The 21,594-nt window shown below is 45.3% G+C and overlaps 1 protein-coding gene across 4 annotated transcripts in view; it reads left to right on the top strand.

Moving 5' to 3' along the window:
- Positions 1-21,594, top strand: part of SYT3 (synaptotagmin 3) — a 630,220-nt gene that overhangs the window by 525,217 nt on the left and 83,409 nt on the right. For all 4 annotated transcript variants that reach the window (XM_085616126.1, XM_085616128.1, XM_085616129.1 and 1 more), the window contains 3 exons: positions 10,546-10,666; positions 14,444-14,615; positions 18,973-19,102. In XM_085616126.1, the coding sequence (XP_085472252.1) occupies positions 10,546-10,666; positions 14,444-14,615; positions 18,973-19,102 (423 nt within the window). The remainder of the gene's footprint in view (positions 1-10,545; positions 10,667-14,443; positions 14,616-18,972; positions 19,103-21,594) is intronic.

Genomic DNA, 21,594 nt, shown 5'->3' with positions numbered 1-21,594 from the left:
GGATTTTTAACGCAGATAAATAAAAGACATTGTCATTTCCAATGCCAATTGCTTAAACTCTCGCAAATGCGAGATCTATTGTATTGCAAATGCTTGTTTCTCCCTAGGGGGAAACCCGAGCTCCCAGCCCAGGGCGCCAAGAGTCCCCGCTGACGTAGCGCTTAGAAGCATTCAACGGATGTTGCATCGGCGCGTCACTGAGGAGCGCTCGTTGCGTATGGCGCTCACTCACCATGCATCCACCTTTGCTGTCTGGGTGCGCTTCTGCCCTTTTTGTACCACTATTAGCAGCCCGCACACAGCCTTGTGTTATAGGCAGAGGCGGCAGACTCTTCTATCAGCAGGCACCTATGCAACCCGTGCACGAACCGCTCTAAAAAAGAGACGCAGTGGCTTCACAGCAACAGCCACAGGTTTACAGCCAACACCCACATCTGCACTTCTCAGCTAGACAATTCTGCAAGGAAATGATGGCGTAACAGCCAGAGCTGCTGACTGGGGAAACCGCTCAGAGTCTCTGCTCAACAGCCTTCGATTCTGAGCAAAACGCCTAATCTCTCCTTCCCTATAAACAATGAATTGTGACCTTGTGAAATGTGACTGGTGCTCATGAAATGCGCTGCAATGCCTTCGGGAAGAGTTCGCGCTATATAAAACTGCAAAAGAAATGACAGATTCCTGAGAAAATCTGTTGGCCTTTCATTACAGGATTACAATGTTTAAATAGAATTCAGCAAAGGCGCTGTTTTTACTCATTTAATTCATCCCTGCTTAAATAACTCTTCTCCAGGTCTTGCAGGAAGGGCTTACTTTCATTTGTTTACAGTGCTTTAGGGCCCGGGATGCTGCAGTATGCAAAGCATAGCCACACGCCTCTCAGAGGGGGTGTCCAACGTAGGCCCGTGTGGGGGAGGTCCATGCCAGGATTTCAAGGTGCCCACACAAAATAAATGGACATCCAAGTAATATAACGGGAATGTATCTAGTTAATAGGTGTTTATCCTGAAAATCTGGCATGAGCCCGGCTCCCTGCACCTACGTTGGACACCCTTGCTTGACTGGGTTCTTCACTCTGCATTGATAAATGTGGTTGTGTGGTAAGCTTCCTCACAGGGTTTAGTCTCAAATAATATATACCCCAGAAGGGATCTCATCCAAAAAAGAACAGAGTGCCCAGTCCAGGCATAGGGATTGAAAGGGAACAGTCCCAACATATATACCATGACCCGAAAATATTGGACCTGTTTTACAAGAGCACCAATTACATTACACAAGGCCGGAATATTTCTTGCTTATAGATCTTTTTTTTATAACTCTAAGCTATGTTGAACAACATGTAACAAAAAGCATTGACAAAGCCAATGGATGCCACATAGACGAAACCTATTGACTTTGCCAATGCTTGTTCCTTATGGTGCAGAGCTTAAGCAGTAGCACTCGGCGCCAAGAAGCTTTTTACTGATGATGTGCATGTCAACAATAAGTACCCAATAAAAATATGCCCACAAATCACACACATAAATTCAGGGCAGGGCATTAGGACACAAGCTGGACTCCTCCAGTGAGGAGATAGAGAGGACTGACCCAGCAGATGCTGGTGCTTCCTGGGGTTCAGGATGTTCTCTGAGGTGATGCAATATTGAAGAGGGCGCTTCCCAAGGGAGAGAGCGCGTGCAGTGTCCCAGAGCCTCTCTAAATACTAATGCATGGTCCTTAATTCACTCTTCCAGAGGGCTCCACTTACTGTCATTAGTGGCCCCTATAAATCTGAGCAGAGATGATGGAGGGGGGCGCTGGCACTGAGTGAACCACACAACTCATGGAGTGCTCCCTGCTGAGACCAACCAGGCCTCAACTCTTCTCTCCATCTGCATCTGGAATTGCGAAATCAAATATTAAATCAACCTAATTATAATATGAAGAAATGTAAATGCCTGTGTTGGTCTCTGGATTTTTTTCTTTTTTTCTTTTTTTACTGCCCCTCTAGATTTTGGTGGTTTTGAAGAACGCCTGAGGGGCAACATCCAAAGTGAGGTTTATGATAAACCCCTTCAGCGTGTTGGTGATGGCATGGCATGAAATACCAGCCTGACTCCGATTACCTGGGCAACAGATAGATAATGTGTTCAGGGGTACATCTTCGCCAACACCATAACTCAGAGGAGAATTCCAAGTACGCTTGTATACTAATAAGGATGTATAAAAGTGTTTTAAAAACTTAAGACATCGGATTTTATTGATGGCTCGTAGTATCAGAAGCACAGAAGAGTTATACGAATTCCAGGTACTTATCGCTTTTTGTTGCCGACGCGCAGCATCTTTTATCGCAATATTTCCCAAGACAGGCTGAGGATCCCTGAGCAAGCGTCTGCTTCCTAGCAAGGCCCGCGAGCCTCCGTACACACCTCACCCTCGAGGGGTTTGCTTTTACTGTCGCCTTGTCACCTGTGGAACACACGATAAGAAGGGGGGGGGATCTCCTGCAGCACCAGGCCCCCACGGGCCATCGAAGGGCGTTACTAAAACTGCTCATACACATTCCATCATGCACACAGCTGCAGACTGGCTCCAATTTCATAGAAGCACAACTTGATCCTCCATATTTTATTTTAAAAAATACGAGTGGAATAATCTGCCCGCATAATGCAGGGTAATTTCCCTCGTGGGTGCTCCTGGGAAGCTGATCACTAAACTTCGCTTAATTTGATCAGATGGATGATTGGAAGGATTTCATCTCGCCCCTTGATTCAAGATGGCTTTTTCAACGGGTACTTGCCCCTGAGGAATACAGCGCAGCAAAAGAGCCCTCGCTGCTTTTGCTCTATAGATTTCCAGGCCAAGTTACACAGTGTGGATCATGATATCCCGTGGAAGACGCCCCTTGCACAGTCTCGCTGACACCGACGATGCAACAACAGCGAGCATGAACTGCATGCACCTAGCAGCTACTGCTAGGAAGTATGCCCCACTGGACTGGGGCAGGATGGAGTGGGGCAGATTGTTTTGGATTTGAGTGGGATAGATTGGAGTGGGGCCGATAGCAGTGGAGCAGATAGGAGTGGGGCAGTGTTGCAAAGTCATCCTGTGCCCTGGGCGCCTTCCATCGTTTTGCTGACTGGTACTGGTGGTAACTGACTCTGACTGACCCCGGGCTCTGCCTAACCAGAACCAGGGCCAGTGCTAGGCTGAAAAATACTCAGAAAACACCTACATACACTAGGGTACACTATGGGTTGGGGTACCCCTGTGATTGGCATGACTACCCTATAAGGCCCTAGTACATAATAGGGCAGGGGGATTGAAACTACCTCCAAGTCCCTAGCATATTATCAAGATCCCCCGGGGTTGACCAGCTCTGCGGGGAGGGCAGTGTTCTGTTACACAGGAATGCCAGAGCAGGGGGAGGAGTCGTAAAGAATGGAATTCAAAGGAAGGGGAAGACATCAGTGTCATTTACAACTCTACTCTTTTGAACCCAGCCAGATGCAAGGGGAGTGAGCAGATGCAAGGGGAAGAGACTATGGAGATTAGCCATCCTAGGGCTGTGTTTAACCAGATCTTCTCTCTGTACTGGAAAATCAGCCATTTTGAATTTAGAAGAATTGGTGCACTCTGGGACAAAATAGTGCCACACTCTGCAGGAAGTGGCCAGACCTTTGGGCGGTACCCTGCAGACCATTTGACAGGAGTGACCTCCTGCTTGACCCAGAGAACTTGGAATAAGTATCTGAGAGGGGCAGAGCATCTCAGATATGCTGCTTGAAACCAAATGAAACAAGACGGGCCATGCATAGAAGTTGGATGTGCATTTCCTAAGGACTGCACTCTGAAGATTGCACCTTCAGCACCATCTGAAACTACAGCTTGTGGATTACCTTGCTGTAAAAGGACTAAAGAGAGGACTCCCTGCAAGCTACAGGTTAACAGAGCTCACCTGGAACATTACCACCAAGGATCTTCAACCTGGAGAACTACCAGTGGATTTGTAAGGGTTCTGTCCAAGTGGATTGTGGGAACTGAAGTCCTCAGCTTTCAAGGACCATCTTGGAGATTCCAGACCCTTGGAGTGAGTTAGAAACACTTTGGGATCCTTTGGGGAACTTCAGGAAGAAGTTCCAGTAGTTTGGAGAACTTTGGAAAAAATCTCCTGAAGAGGACCGACTCAACCTGGCCAGCCAAGCCGCCTGCCCTCAACCGCAAGCCGGCCAGCCGTCTAGGTTTGTCCAGCTGAAAAGCTCAGTAGGTCCTACTTCCAGAGTTTGACCAGGAGTAGTTGAAATCCGAGGCCGGCGAACCCTTACCGAATCCAGCCTGGTGAAGAGCTTAGAGGGACCCCGCGAAGAAAAGCTCCAGAAAAGTTTCTAAGTCCGAAGGTAAACACTGTGACTGAGACCTACCGCAAGGGGCAGCCGAGCTGGGCTCTGCTCCATCGCAGTCTGCCTGAAACTTTGACTTTGACCTGGTCTATCGCGACCAGATGTCCCGATAAGGCGCTACAGGTTTCTATGGGCTAGAAATTGCTAAATCTTTGAAAATTCATATCTCCGGTTCCTTACATTGGATTTTTATCATTTTTGTGTCATTTTAAAGATAAAAATATGTCCTATTTTTATATATTGATGTTGGATTTTTATTATGCATTGTGTCCTAATTATTTACTTAATTGGTGTTATTAAATGCTTTACTTACCTGTCTTTGAAGTTAAGCCTGCCTGCTCGCAGCCAAGCTACCCAGGGTTGAGCATAGGAATACTTTTTTAAGACCTATTCTGAGCCCTATACTGTGTTAGTGGCCTTATTGCCAGTGGCAGATATACATTTGAACCTACTAATAATCCCCTTTCCAACAGGCAGATTGTTTTGGATTTAAGTAGGGTATACTGGAGTGTGGCCGATAACAGTGAAGCAGATTGGAGTGGGGCAGATTGTTTTGAATTTGAGTGGGATAGATTGGAGTGGGGCCGATAGGAGTGGAGCAGATTGGAGTGGGGCCGATTGTTTTGGGTTTGAGTTGGACAGATTGAAGTGGGATGGATTGGAGTGGTATGGATTGGAGGGAGCAGATTGGAGTTGGCAAAAATTGATTTTGATTGGATTGGGCAGATTGTTTTGGATTGGAAGTGGGACAGATTGGAGTGGGGCAGATTAAAGTTGGGCAGACTGTCTTGGATTGGAGTGGGACGGATTGGAGTGGGGCAGACTGGAACGGGGCAGACTGGAATGGGGTAAATTGGTTTGGATTGAAGTGGGGCAGATTTGAGTGGGCAGATTGTTTTAGATTGGAGAGGCGGCAAATTTGTGTCGTGGAAATTATAGTGGGGCAGATTGCTTCAGATTGGAGTGGGGCAGATTGGCGGGGGAAGATTGTTTAGGACTGAAGTGGAGCAGATTGGAGGGGGAAGATTGTTTTGGATTGAAATGGGGCAGCCTGTTTTGGATTCAAGTGGGGCATATTGTTTTGGATTGGAGTGGGGAAGATTGTTTTAGGTTGAAGTCAGGCAGATTGGAGTGGGGCAGATTGTTTTGAAGTGGGGTAGATTGTTTTGGATTGGAGTAGGGCAGAATGTTTTGTATCCGAGTGTGGTGGATTAGAGTGGGTTGGATTGGGGTGAGTAGTTTGGATTGGAGTGGGGTGGACTGGATTAGTCCGGGGTGCATTGGAGTGAGTGGGGAAGATTGGTGTGAGGTGGATTGGATTCGTCTGGGGTGGATTGGAGTGTTGTGGATTGGGGTGTACTGCACAATTATGTGTTAAAGCATCAGAAGAAAGAATTAATGTTGCTTTGCAATGAGATAATCCTTATATTTTGAGAACAGCGCCCACAAGCAAAAACAAAAGAAAACATGGGTGTAAAGTGGGATAAGAAGGCATGGCAAAATAAAAGAAAACAAACTTTAGAAAATAAATCTTTGCAATTTAGTTTGTCCTGCTGGGCCCGTTTTTGTCAGTCACACGCCTTTTGTTTGAAGGGCACTCAGGGGTGGCTGCTCTGTTATGTTGACCAACTGCTCAGTGCCTGCAGATTCAAACACCTGAAAAACAAAATGATAATAAATTCATTTAATTATCATTTTATTTTTCCTCTGACCTGCAGGCTGCCAGCGAGATAAGTCCTACGGTAGGGCGGGGCCACCCCTTTGACAGACCTATAGCAGGGAGGAGGAGTGGTGGGCACTGTAAGTGCGCCTGTCAGTTTGGCGGGCCATCTTAGGACAACCAAACTGACATGCGCGCTTAGCATTTCTCCAGCCCGAGCTATGTTGCACAGCCAGGTATAGAACACACAGGCTTCGAGGCCCTGTCTGAGCAGCAAACTAGGCATTTTTAAGTGTGTTAATGATCCCTGACTAATAGGACATACTTAAAAATGATTTCTATTTGAAGGATGTACAGATAAGGACTAATAATACTGCCTTTAGATAACGGTATTTTTGTACTGCTGGGACAATAAAATACCGGTGGTGCCGGTAGAAATCCAGCCAGGTGGCAACCACCTATGCAACCCTGCTTGCTTTACCTGCCTGTTGTGCCGTGGCCAACTGAAGGTTGGCACACATACATATTTCTTATACATCATGTGTATAGCTGCTAATAACAGTCCCTTCGCTAGGGTGCAGTCACACCACCACACAGAGAGAGGCCTGCGCACAATGCATGCCTCCCTTGCAGAGTTACCACATTTCCAGAGAGAAATACCGGCCATTTGTTCACATTTTAGATTCTGCAAAGGCCTGAACTTGATTGTGAATAGAACCTTACAGACAGAAAAGGGCCTGTATTCATATTAACGTGACCTTTTGGTCATTGTAACTTCCATTATTGATGAGGGATCTTTAGGGCAGCTCTGGAACACGTTTCAAACTGCTTTCTTCTGATATTTACAGTTTAAACTATGCACTGAACAGGGAAAAAATACTGACTTTAGGTGATTTTCTTAATATTTGTGCTGGCAAGACAGACCTGCCAACTTAATAAAACATTTCACCATGTGAGGAGGGGGCGTGGCCGTGAATGGGGAAGGACCTTGGGCCGAGAAATGCTACCCTAAGAGCCACTTCTGCCCCCTTCCCCCCTCAATTGCCCCAACAACAAAAAACAAACAAAGAATCAAATCTTGCCAAGGCTGCTGCCACCGATGTCCTGGGGTGTTTTCCCCATCATTAGTTGACATCAGCTCCTCAGAGCCTCCAAAAACAGCTGAAAAGCCACTGTTGTGCAGTCGTTTCCAGCTGTTTTCCCTCCAGTGTGATATAGGCTGCTCACCGGATGACCGTGTGTGGAGAGCCGATATTGTGTGACACACGGTGGGACGTGTGAGTTAGCAGGTCCGAAATACTGCAAACATGCCGAGATGATGGACGGCGCGCTGAAACTTTTCAGACACTCACCCCCAGTCACAGATCAGAGTTGAATCCATCATCATTCTTTAGCTCACTTCGCCACCTCAGTTCAGACCCTTCTATATGCAAATCATTCTTGACCCTGTGCCTCGTGGGAACAGTCTTGCCTGAGCTGCCAAGATAGGTCTTCCCTGGACCGCAAACAAGCATCCTGGGACCGGTTTCAGGCTAACACCCCTCATCAGCCAGGCTATCTTGAATCCAGTGGCAAAGTGAGCAAGGGAGAAACGTCTGGGTATAACCTGCCTACTTAGGGCAAACAAAATCTTCCCATGCTGGTATAAAACCAACCAGGCGGCAACCGTACCTTATGCTGCACATGTTTCGGCTGTAGAACTCATTTGTATGAGTGGACATGTTGGTAAAGCGAGGTAAACAAAAAATGTAAAAGGTCACTAAAGTACTGCAACATTTTTCCAGTGCTCCAATGCTTTCTTTGACTATGCTGTGTGCCCAGAGCACAGAACTACAGGGCTTACACTAACACTACTTCTTGTATACAAACATATGTCTTACTGTGTTCGTTCTTGGCAGTTTTCGTGTGATTTGAGGACCAAGGTACTTGCATTTACTTTAACTGACGCTTATAATACAAGAGTCAACTACAAGAACACAACAGCTCTACGCAGCTTAATATAATGCTAAAAAACGCAAATATAAAATTGTACCAACGTTTTTGAGAAGCACGTTTTGTGTGATGTAGAATGAATCATTTATTTAACAAGCCTCAGTAAGTTTTCTGAAGAATTTACCATTGTGGAAAAGTATTATGGTGTCACTTAGTGTTTTTTTTTTCAGGAAAAAGCTACCTATACTTAATGGGGAAAATGGAAAATTTCCTTTGTATATGTACCAACAAATGCCATATTCATTAAAATGCCACTCCGGTGTCAGACACTAGAGAGCGAAAATACATTCTGCAGTGGGTGGCAAAGAGGCGCTTGGCCCACGCTGGCACTCTGAGACTCGTCTTTATTCCATGTGGCAGGATTGTGGCTGGGGAGTTTTTAGTTCACTGTTACAGAGAAAACACAGGATGCTTGTGCAAAGAACTATTTACATTTGTATTATTCTGCCAAACCATCTCGCTCTCAACAGACGCCTCATCTGTGTAGTCAATCAATCAGGATTTATAAAGCGCGGCTAATCGCCCTATGGGTATCCAGGAGCTTGGAGGCCCCAGAGGCTTATTTGAACAGCCAGGTCTTGAGGGCCAATCAGAATTTCAGAAAAGAGGTGATGGTCCAGAGGCATGTTAGGAGGCTGTTCCAGGTCTTTGCAGTGATGTGGGAGAAGGAGCGCCTCCACTTCTGCTTTGGTAGATGCGGGGAGTATGGGCTAGTGAAAGGGAGGCGGAGCGTAGTCTTCTCGATAGTTGGTGGAATTTCAGGTGGTGGTTAATGTAGGCAGGTCCTTGGTTGTGTAGAGTCTTGTGTGCGTGGGTCAGCAGCTTGTATGACATCTCTTCTGTAAGGAAAGCCTGTGGAGTTTCCTGAGGTGGGATAGTGATTACGTTTCCTCCATATTCCTAGTGAGCCTGCTTCTGCCTGTGTTCACAGATCCTGGTGTGCATAATCTTACAGTCAGAGTCCTAAGATGCTTCTATTTAAGGCCTGGCTCGTGGCAGCCTAGAAAGGTAATCCACATCAGTTCAGTCTGAGCCATTCCTCTTCCCTATCTCTGCTTATATAGGAAGAGCTTGAAATCTTGGTGCCTGAAAATGATAAAGTACCTATCAGGGCTACCATCAGGTCTGCACCAGTATGTCACAGCGATGCTTGAAGCATATTTGACAAAGTCAGAGCCCAAGCTTCTGGTGAGGTCAGGCAGCAGCATTCTGAAAACAAAAATCAGAAAATTGTATTTTTCAGTGTAGGACAAGAGCTTTAGCTGACAAAATTGTATAATGCCTGAAGCTGTAAATATCTTCACTCCTTTCATTTTTATAAGGTCGAGCCTACCAGACAGCCAAGCTGTGTGGGTGCAAAAGACCAGTTGTGGGCTTATTACCAAGAACTTACAGGAGGTAACAGACAACACACATTGCTTACTTTTATTTAGCTTTATTGTCACGCTCATCTGCTTGCTTCTTATTCGAGTCTTTCCTTGTCCCTGCTCGTCAATCTTGTGTTTGTCCCTCCCCTCGAGCATAGCCTCTTTACCACCTCTATGACTGGCTGCCTTCTGTCCTTTCAGTACTCCCTTTCAGGGAACTCCTTTTTTTTCTTTTTGCTTAAGCACTCCACAAGAGTGCATGTTAGCTCTCTCCCTCGTGTGCTTCTCCCCGACAAATACCTGCCCCCACACTCCCAGTCGCTGTCTCCCTCATGTTGCTACAAGCTCTCTCTTGTGCTTTTCTTCCTCCACCAAACTTCCTACCTCTTCTGCACTCCGTGTTGCTTTCTTGCTTGTGTGCTACTTCCCCACCAATGTGTTGCTCTCCCACGTATGCTGCTTTTCTCCTCCCCCACCCACACCCTGTCGCTTTTTTCCCACCTACTGTTCCATTGTCCCCATGCCCATCACTTTTTTTGGGGGTGGGGGGGGTGGGACAATAAATTGCTGCCCACCCCTCCACTTTAAAAAAAGTGTGTTCACCCAACGTCTTTTTTTATTATTTATTTACCAGTCCATCTTGTATTGGTAAATTTAAAAAATGATCCCTGCATCATTTTGCAAGTGCGGATGCGTAATGATGTATGTACACGCCTACAAAATGACACTGCCACTACTGTTGAGTCATTGTGCCTTTTTATTTACCTCTTGCCATGCTGTAGAGCATCGGCAAAGGCACTGGCACAGCCAATAGATGCCAAATAGGCACGATCTGTTTGCTTTGCCAATGGTTGTTTATTTATCTATTTATTTGAAGAACAGTAGCGAGAACCTTTCCGCTAGAAGCATTGCACATAATAATAAGTTTTGTATTACAGAGCTAAGAAATAATAAACCATTAGGGGCATAACTTAAACAGGATAGTATTACTGGTGCTGGTAAGTGAATAGCAATGGCGGGCGTAGTAGGCTCGAGCTCTTTTTGGACTTGTATGAGTGAATGATGCATAGAGGCTACCTCAGCCCCCCTCACTGACACCCACACACACAATTACACCCTCTCAGTCTGTGTGTGTTCTTTCACCTTCCAGGAAAAAGCCGACCTCGGGGAGATCAACTTCTCCCTCTGTTACCTCCCCACCGCTGGCCGGCTGACGGCGACCATCATCAAAGCCACCAACCTGAAGGCCATGGACCTGACCGGATTCTCAGGTGAGCCGCAAGGAAAACAAGCACATATACCAGCAGCCAGCACAGAGGCGACCAAGCGTCAGAGGTATGGGCATTGGTGAAAGGAGTCCTTGTTGCAACCTGGAATTTTAGAACATATCTGGAAGCAAAAAGTAGCCTTGGGGCTCAGGCAGGCTGAAAAGTCAGGAATGTCTCATCCCAACAGAGGACTGCGAAGGGTAGCCTTAGATGCTCTTGTTTGCTTGCATTGTACGCTCCATAAAAGACACAGCAAGGACATGAAGGGGAAAGACACAGCAAGGACACGAAGGGGAAAGACACAGCAAGGACATGAAGGGGAAAGACACAGCAAGGACATGAAGGGGGCGTGGACGGTGAGCTTGTTTGCCTGTCTGAGTGTTTTTGGGGAGGAAGAACATCAGTAGCCTAATAGACCATCTTCTGCTCAGCGTTGACCCCTGGTAAGACTCATCATATGTCCTTTCCTTTGGGCTCGGGCCCATAATTGTGGCTCGGCCAATTACACAAGTTAACATAGTTAACACTCTAAGCAGAAGGATTTAACTATTGTCAACACCGTCTAGTAGAGGGCAATGCTATTTAATTACTGGATAATACTGACACAATCTCAATACCTTGTCATATTCAGTAGATATTAGCAGAAGAGATTTTGTATTGTTACATTCCTATTTCACCAGATAAACATGCTGCCTTTCTGTAACCATTTGACCATCCAAAATACTTAATCTTGATGGACCTACAGGGTGCATAGGCAGTGCTTAATCTGTGCCGGTGTTTTCTGGCGCTCGGCACCAGCACCTATTTGTAAACAACCTTACCTGTTTATGAGAAGCCACCACCTGGTGGCGCTATGTGTGTGCATTTTTAAGCAGCGTCCATTAGTGCAGCATTAAACTATATAACATAGTTAAAAGAATGATAACATTTGAACTTGAACCTGCAGCTAAAAAGTGGGTTGTGCCAGCTACAGCGGACCAGTGGGTAATACTTTGGACCCTTGCACTTATTTTATCTTTTATTTTTACAAAGTAAGCATTGTGTCTTGCGACTTCAATCTTGCACAACGTTTCACAGTCCAGTATTATACCCATGACGTACTCCAGCATTCTCAAAGAACCTTAAGGGATAATCCTCTCCTGGCCTGCACTGCCAATTGTTTGCCCAACGCTATTCGCGCAAGTCTTTCACAGACGAAAATCAACTCTGTCAAGGAACAGTCACGTTTCTGTTTGCAAAGCTGCTCGTTTATTTATGAGCGGCTATTTCTGGGCCAGGAGACAATGCCGCATTGGCATGTGAGTTTACAAGAAGGATTTCCGAATCAATGCTGGTGCCATTTGCATTCAATCCTAATGAAAACCAATGAAATTGACGAAACCCCCCTATTGGAGGCAGGGCTGAGGATGGAGGTGCGCATTAGCATGCATGGCTGAGATTAGAAGGTGCGAGGTAACGAATGGCCGGTTCAATAGCTGCCTCCTGATATCGACACGACAGCGCGACTTGCATGGGGTCCAGAGCTCACATGGAGCACTTGCACATATTAACGAGACTCCCTGCAGACGAAAACAATAGCTTAGATGTACCGAGACCAATACAGATCCCAGCATTTGTTCTTGTCCACGATTTACAGATTTCCGGTCTACGATCAATAAAGCAATTAGACTTTTCATTTGCAAATGTTCAATAAGGACATTCTCCGAACTATATTTGCTTGGCACTAATGTGGTTACACCCTGGCTCAATCGATGAAGTGCTCTTATCCGCCGCCAAAATTTGATTTAGGGTGCCCTGAAAAGATGGACTGGACACATGGAGAACAGCACCCCAATATTCAAAAGGGAAATCATTCAAATTAGAGCAGCCCTTCCTGCTGGCCTAGTCAACCATACCACATTAGAGAAGGTTTTGTGCAAAGCTTTCCTGCTGCTGTCTGTTTACATTGACAGTGGCTATGTTGAAAATCTGGCATGGATCCAACCTTCTGTGGCACATCCTTGCTTGATTTTATTCTTCGATCGTATCAGACAGTTTAACACCACTATATTCTTTTGTGGCATCAGTTATAGGGTTATCAGAGCAACACATAGTTTTTCTCTCCACTTTTCTAAATTGACTCGGATAAGCGGCTTGGAGAACACAGATGAGTCCTCGGATGCAAAGCTCACAGTTGTGGAGAAGCCGAGGGCCTTTTCATAAAGATGGTGCTGCCAACGGCAGAACCAATCCCAGTCTGGGGACCCGGGTCATAAAGATAAACCAGTATCCCTGAGACAGGTTCATAGTCTTAGGCCTCAAATTTGTGATCCATGGATCTGTGGCGATTCTCAGATTGGCCTTCCTGAATAGTCTTGTGTCCGGCATCTGTTATCCCAGGATCTAATGGGATCCACCAGTGGATCCCATTAGATCCACATGTGATGTGTACAGGGCCTCGCGGTAAAATCCATAATTCAATGATTTAGCTAAATTCATAGGCGCATCTTGCGGAGCTGGGTTGTTTCATTGCCTCTGGTCTTGATTTCTTTATTTATTTATAAAGTTTTATATAGCGTGAACATGACCCTGGCGGGTATCAGAGCGTTTTCCAATTAGGTTAGGTGGGGTATAGAAGTGGGAAAGGACAAGCCTTACTTGAATATGCATAACACGAACAAGATCAGAGTATATCGAGGATCTATGTGGATTCTTAGGTGATTGCCTCTGAGATAGCTTCACAGCCTCAAGTCTGAATTCTGTGATCCATGGATGTACGATGCTTCGCAGAAGAGTCATCTTTAGATGATTTCAGAGCCATGTGTAACATCAATGATCACGGGACACCCCAACTGCAAAACCTATGGTGGCTAATAAGGACGGCCATGTCCATCCAATCTGCCCACCAACCGGCATAGAGCACCATAATATACACCACTTGGTTTCAAGCACTCTTTGCTCCAGTTACTCACCTTTGTTTACCCATTACCCTGGACAGTCTTCTGGATATGCCCAGGCTGAAACAGTCTTGGTGATGATTGGCTTGCTGGATCCAATTGAGACACTTACGTCTGGGTTAACAAAGCTGCAAAAATAGTGCTATATTTGTTATTGCTGGCATGTGTGACATGGTGAGGCGTCTGTGATGAAGTATATGTGTTGAGGGAATGTGCAGGATGTTGGTGCGCAAATCATAAAACATCTTTGTGAGACAGCGGTGTGTTTGTGTGTAGCATGTATGAAATGCTAGGCACATGTGTGATATAGTGGTGCACTGGTGATACAGTGCAGGTGTGAGATAGTAGTATGACAGCGATGGCATGTATACGTAAAATTATGTTGTATCTGTGATTGCATACATGTGGGAGATGGTGGGTTGTATGTGTTCAAGTGTATGCATGGAATGTAGGTGTTTGGTATTGGCAGAATACTGTTTGTGGCACACACACACCACCAGTCAACACATCAGAATATCTAATGAATAACCATGTTTTTGTCGCCCCCTATCTACTCTTTCTTTACCATCATTTCCATGCTGATCTCTGCTCTTCCGTCCTCCTCCTACATCTATTTGCTATTCGTTGCCCCTCCTGCCCTTCTTGCTCTCACCTATTCTATCTCACCATTCTGCTCCTTCTTCCACCTCATACTTTCTTCCCCTACCTCAATCTGATCATTTCTTCCATGTTCTATCCCCATTCACATCCACTTCATGCCCTCACTCTCTCCTCCCTCTATGCTGTTGACAATCTTTCCCTGCTTCTTCTCCTCGCTGCCCCTGTGCCCTCTCTCTACACACAGACCCCTATGTCAAAGCATCTTTGATGTGCGAGGGGAGGCGGTTGAAGAAGAGGAAAACGTCAATCAAGAAGAACACTCTGAACCCGAGCTACAACGAGGCGCTGGTGTTCGACATCCCCAACGAGAACATGGACCACGTCAGCCTAACCATCGCGGTCATGGACTACGACTGGTGAGAACCAGGCGAGCGCCTGTATGGAGGTGTATCAGAGACTGAGGGCCTCATCTAGAGAAGGGTATCTACCCTTCTCTAGATGAGGCCCTCAGGAAACCCATTGAACACCGGCGGGTTTCCAGACTGCCCACCTCTCAATTTTTCAAACTTGTTTACAGATGGAGACAGTGGTCGAAGGGTATAAAAAAATTATGGGAACTGTTTGTAATGGAAGCAGGTGAATGAGCGCGGGGGCGTGGTCAAAGGCGTGGCAAAAAAACTAAGTATTCTGCATCTTTTTTCAGTTTTTCTCCTTCAGGAAACTACGCTTAAAATAACACACAGCTTAAATGAAAATGAAATGCAAGTTATGTCAATAAGTGGGAACAACACTATCATACATTATGAAACCTCTATGAGTTAATGCTTTGTAGAGGCCTGTGTCTGTAACCAGAGAGTCATAGAAATGAACCCTGGTTGGTGCAGTATTGAATAGTGAATTGTGTATGTTTAGGGCTATAAGGTCCCAGTCCGTGAAAGAAAGCACTGTGAACATGTAAGTCATTAGTTTAAACTTGCCTTACACACAGTATAAGAAAGGCTGCTAAAAAACACGAAAAAAGGTTTAAGATAGAAACGTGCTTCCAAAATATAGATTTTAGTAATACCCAGACTATATGTAATGCAACTTTTTTATCACTGTCTTTTAAAAGCACACACTAGATAGTTTAGCTGGTAGCTCCCTTAAAGTACCTCTCATAAACAATGAGTGTGTGTCATCAGGAAGCTTCAACTGATTCCATCAATTAAAGACAATACCGGCTTCCGAGCACCCTTTACATTTGCAGATTAACCAGTTGCGCACATTTACATTTCTTTCAGTCAAGCACCCTGGTAAGAAGGTTTGGTTAGCTGTCTGCTCCTCCCTAGGTTTCACAGGACAGGAGGTCCCCTGAATGACACTTCAGCAGAAGCATTTCAACTATCGGAATTAACCGACAAGTACGGTTCTCTTATAACAAAAAGCAAGGGAATGTTTTTTTCTGAAATTAAAAAAGTATGGGCATGTCGTGCCCCTCAGGTACCCCCACTTCGACCACTTGGTGTAGAGAAAGTTATGTCTCCGACAGCTGTCAGAAACACCCTAGCAGTAGGCCAACTGTTGCAAGACCACCAGCTCCATGTCATCAGAGGTCCCGCCCTGGGAGGGGCATCGGACGCTGTGGTTTCTGCTTATGACTGGTAGGGCATTGCTGTCATACTCCGGAACAAATACCAATGTCCCCTCACAGTGAGAGAAAATTCTAGGATTTCTTGTTTTCAGGAACAAGCCCCACTTTGAAGAGTTTATTTCTGGTATACTAAAACAATGCCGCCCGCCTTGCCATACATTTGCTGGGTGGTTGGCGTTGCAGACAGAAAAGGGGGCTCCTGCTATGCCGGCAGAAGCTTTACTACAGTGCTTAATTTGAGCCGGAGCTTTCTGGTGCTGAGCACCGGCATTTAATTGGTTTCCGGTGCTCGGCACCGGGACCTAATTGTCAACACCACACTTAGGGCAGTCTGCCACAAGGTGGCGCTGCTCATGTAATTTAGAGATCAGCAGATTAACAGTTGTTTAGGAAAACAATATACATAAAAAAATTACTAACACCTGCCTCCCCAGCCATTCCTTTAGCTTTGGGGACCTAGAATAATCTGAACTGTCGCATTTACGTGCGAGAGAGATGGTTAGTGGTTGTTTTTGCAGCGATGACCGGGGTCATGAGGGGTGCAAGCTCAAGTGGCCTCCTGGTCAGAGCCCTGTCACTTAATATTTTACAAATTAAGCACTGCTGGGTTATATTCTGTGCCCGTTCGGCCAGTATCTGAAAGCATGTCAGGCAGGCGGCCACGGGGGTACTGAGGCAGGGAGCTCAGTGGCCAATCTATCGAACTCGAAAGCCCAGCTTTACCAATAACTGCTCGCTCAGGGTTGTGTGAAAGCCTGCTGCTCGAAAATCTGTACAGTGCTATATTTACAGAGTGGTGCATCGTGATGTCATCAGTCACACCTGCAAAAATAGCTGATATAGTGTTACAGTAAGAATTCAGTCATGGCCCAAAGATGAGACAATTGTGTTTTGCGTCAGATTTGAACTTGAGATTTCACCTTTGCCACCTATTTGCGTGCCGTGGCAATCAGCCGAGGGTAAGTGGCATAAAATGTGTGATTTCCTGGGAATTTCACATTATGTGTGTGACTGTCGCACAGTCTTCAGCTTACCCCTTTTTAGGTCTCGCCTGACCTAGCGCATGCGCTGGTCTGGCGAGACTTATTGAGAGGGCCCCAAAAAGTGCTACCAGGCCAGCCTAGAGCTACAGTGCATGTGCGTGGGCGCGCAGGCCGCACTTGACCACGATTACTTTCACTTTCACGGCCGCTTGGCATAGCCAATAGGTCTCGCTTTTGGGACCTTATAAGTATTTAGTTATGCAACTGTTGCATGGCTAAACACTTATAAGGTCCCAAAGGTGAGACCTATTGGCTATGCCAATGCTTGTTGTACTTGTTGTCATTTGTTGCCAGGATTTCATGCTATACTAGGTCGTGCTGGTTTCGTAGTCCTCGCTTTGCCTGGAATCCTGGAAGTGCTGGTCCCGCCCCTTTGTATACATAATCTGAGCTTTGATGCTCTACAATGGAAAAGTATTTGGAACTGGCGTTGCATCAATTTCAGTTCAAATATGCCTTTTGCAAGAAAAAGTTGATCGGCGCTGACACGTGCTCTACTTTGCCACGCAATACATGTCATAGTGTGACGTCAGCAGCAACGCAAGACCTTAGTAAATCGTCCACATGATACCCTGACAGTGTCTATGTGTGAGATCTCAGGAGCTCCATCATCAGACAGACATCGGTAAGTTAATCAGGGTGTTCCTCCTAGTACTTAATTTGTAAAAAAAAAAGGTGCCGGGGCTCTCGTCATCAGGTCACTGCAACTTGCACCAAACAGTGCTCCTGCCAGCACTGCCAACGACAGTACTAACACAACTATTGCCATCACACTCCTACAAGTGTTACAACTGAGAATATTCCAGGTCCTCGCAGTTATAATAACGGCTCTTATCAGTCATTTTGAATGCATATTGAATTAATAAACAACTGTTGTTGTGCTTATCTCTAAATTATACAAACAGCACCACCATGTGGCAGACTGCCATAAGTGACGGTGTTGGCAATTAAGTGCCAGTTCCCAGCACCGAAAACCACCAGCTCAAATTAAGCACTGGTTCCTCCTCTTAGAACTATGTCATGTCTGCACTGTGCCGAGAGATAAGCAGCAATGAAGGACGTGCATGCCAAAACCTACTGGTATCAAGAGATACCATCATGGTTAGTCCACCACTTTTATTCATGCACCGGTGGCACATGTATGTCCTCTGCATGCCCATACACATCTCTCCCCACATGCAAATAATCCCATATCTTAAAATGGAAACAGTGACCCAAGTCTGTTGGGCAGATTACACCTTTTAAGGGGTGTGCATGATTTCGAGCACAATTTGTGTGCGGGTTAATGACTTGGTAGCAGAGGTGCAGATGATGTATGTGCATGGGTGATTTGCTGGACCTGGAATTTGTGACAGTTGTAGTCAGGAAGAAGAGGAAAGTGACAAGCCTCAGATGGGGGTGGGGGGGGTCAGGTCAGTAGTCAATGTTAAATTGCATTTGTGATGGAACAGTGATGGGGTGTAAGGGACAGTTTGCATGTGGGAGTGTGCCTTATATTTGTTTGAGGCACTTCATTCATATCTCCTAACAGTCGGCCACAGTGGAATGTTTAGTACTTCACTTTCTGGCTGCGGTATAGCCTTGCGTATCATACTGTCCAGTTACACCTTCTGTGTGCAAGATAAGCAGGGCCACTACAATTATATGATTCTGTGAGCACTGCATTTTCCGCATAACCATGGATTAGACACATTTACCACATCAGTCATCAATAAATGTTTTGCTACCTCAAGTAGATCAAAAGTTAAGGCCCTTCAAAAATATTGGGTGGTCACCTTTAATAATAGTGTTTGGGTGTTTAACAGGTAGTAATGAGGTGAAACCTTTACCCATAAAGAGTTAATATGAGTACAAATAATTAAAATAATGAAGTAATATTATAGCAAACTGTGCCACATTATGCTGCATAATTTGGCTTTCCTTGCTGCATAATATAGTCAACTCTGCCGCATAATTTGGCACTCCCCTGCTGCATAATTCCAGTGGCCCTGAGCATTAGCACACACCCGCTCTACAATATAGCATTGTATCCTCTTATGCAGCATTTAAATGCATCCTCTGTCTACAGTATAAGCTGAGACCATTTGCTTTCCTTTCCAGCATAGGGCACAACGAGGTGATAGGAATGTGCCGCGTGGGTAACGATGCAGACTTGCCAGGCAGAGAACACTGGAGTGAAATGCTGGCCAATCCCAGGAAACCTATCGAGCACTGGCACCAGCTGGTAGAGGTAAGGGAGCAGGGGCATGCATAGTTTAATTTGTAAAGTTATAAGTGCTGCCGCTCAAACCTTTGCCTGCCAAATATTGGAGCTGCCAATACTAGGTCTGCCTAGTCCGGATTTTATCTCATTCCTGTTTCATCCACCACCGGACACTCCCTGCCCCTTTATCTCATTCTTGCAGGTTCTATTTCATCCCTGCTTTGTCTCTCTGTTACTGTTTTTCCGTCATTCTCTTTCTCTTTCTTTCTCCCTTTACTGCCCTTTTTTCTGTTGATTTGGGTCAAAGTGCAAATGTGGAAGAATACGTTCCGGTCCCTAAAAAAGAGTGCCAGTGGACCCTCCTGCAACCACCAGTTCAAATTAAGCACTGGGGTCATGGCTGAAGAGTTCAAGGATTATGTGATATTCACTGAAGGACATTTACTTAGGGAAGAAGAAGTATTGCTTCTGCTCTCATCAGTTTTCAGAAGAGAAGGACCATGCATGGTTGTGGGAATCATTAGTGTCATAAGAAGTTGGAAAATACAAATAGGTAGAGGTGGAGCAGTCAAGGTTTTACTACTAAATTTGTGAACTGTACATATATATGCATTATACGTTACCCTTACCTCTGTTACTCCCTCTTTAATCAAACCATAAACTTTCTTCCCTTACACTTAGTAAGCTTTGACATTTTATGGGGGAAACCCCTGCACTCTTGATACCAGCTGCCAGACCACGCTTCTCATGCACCACCTTCATACTATATCATTCATATGAAAAGGGCTGTGCTGGGTAGCACATCAAGCTCAAGCAGGGCAAGAAGACATGAGTCCTGTTAGTCAGGAAATTGCCCATTCTCATTATCTCAAGCCCACCTTTCCCGCCAGTTCTCAAGCTCATGCTCATGTAATTTAATTAACTTTTTCTAACAGTATGTCCTATTATCTTGTCCTAATTGTATGGCACGTCGTTCTCCTTTTTATTATTATGATTAAGTGTCTCATTTTCTTCAGTTCAATTTATTTTCAGAAAATGATTTACACATTGTTCATCCTAACACAATGCAGGCTAGATGCGCTGGATGAATGATTTACATAAACAAAAGTGGACGGTGTTTCCCAAAACAAGCAGTCACTATGCCCTGCTCCTTAGTGCTCACCAGGCACACTACATGTGTTCTTATAGAACCCTCACCCACATGCTAATCATGTGGCATGCTTCATCATCGGGTCCTTACCTGGTAAGGTACTGATTACCAGGTGGGCTCAACCTCGCCGTGGGAGGAGCACTTTGATATTCTCTGTGTTCTTAGTGGGATCTTAGTGGAACAGAAAATGATAAAATTATATCAGGGAACCTTAACCTAGTTCCTCAATAAGAGGGGCCCTGTTATATGTTAAAAAAAGAGGCATTTACTGAGCCAGTGTGTCTATTCTGGGTCGACTTGTTTCATCTGCTTCGCAAGATGTGTAGATTACACCAGGACCTCTAAGAACCTTGTACTCCTAACCAATACTGAGAAGTAGTTATGCATCCACACTCATTCCATGCAAGATCAAGATATTTTAACCAACCCTTCTATACAGGGTGAGTTGATTGAAAACTGGAGATTATCTACTTCAAGAATCCTAAAAAGGAGAAGAAACACATAAACTAAAATAATCTGTTTTAGAACACGGGTAGTTTAAGCAATGAAACCTGGGCACTGCACTACACACTCTGAAACGGTTAGATCTTCAACCTTAGAGATGTCATCCTCTATAAACCAGGTTAAGTGACCTGGTGTGACTGAAAGTACCTGTAACAGCTAGTGTTCAAAATATCATGCAGTCATCTCATTATCCTAGTGTAGTCACACAGTGAATTCACACATATCCACACACAAAGAAGAGAGTTAATACATGAATGTAAGTCATAAAGCTCCTAGTGTCTTAGGTGAGGGACATACGTGGCAACGGAGATTATCCAGGCCTCATGGGAGCAAATGCGGGGGCTTCCTGGGATCAGAGGTCACACACTGTGAAAACCTGGGAGAGATAGCCATGCATTACTGGCAGAGAAAAATAAATATACCAACAAATAACCCAGGAGTCACGGGCAATACTTACTGCACCATTGCTCAGTCTGGACTTTCCAAGCTAGCCCCATGAAGCGCATATCCTGAAAGAGGTGGAGAGGCAGCTCAATCTAGTCATTAATAGTGCAAAGTGTGCTCTGATGATCAGTTGCATCTGGAGTCTTTCAAGAAAAATGGCTCCTAGACGGTGTGGATCATGGCAACCATCTTATAGCAAGTTTAACTGCTAAACGTACTAATGTTTCTATCCCTATCGATACAGCCAGGCACCGCATTAATTGCTGCTGATAGATGAAATTAATTTCCTGATACTTCCAATCTTGACCCAGACATGGAATCACTAATAGGTACTCCCAAATTGCAGAGGAGAAAGTCATAAGTATCCACGCAAACAAGAAGATGCCCATTGAGGCTAAACCGCTGTATTCGTTGGGCACGT

Source organism: Triturus cristatus, chromosome 7 (assembly GCF_964204655.1).
Source record: "Triturus cristatus chromosome 7, aTriCri1.1, whole genome shotgun sequence".
Lineage (NCBI taxonomy): Eukaryota > Metazoa > Chordata > Amphibia > Caudata > Salamandridae > Triturus > Triturus cristatus.
The sequence above is the reverse complement of the archived record's forward strand: the minus strand, read 5'-3'. Positions and strand labels throughout refer to the sequence as shown.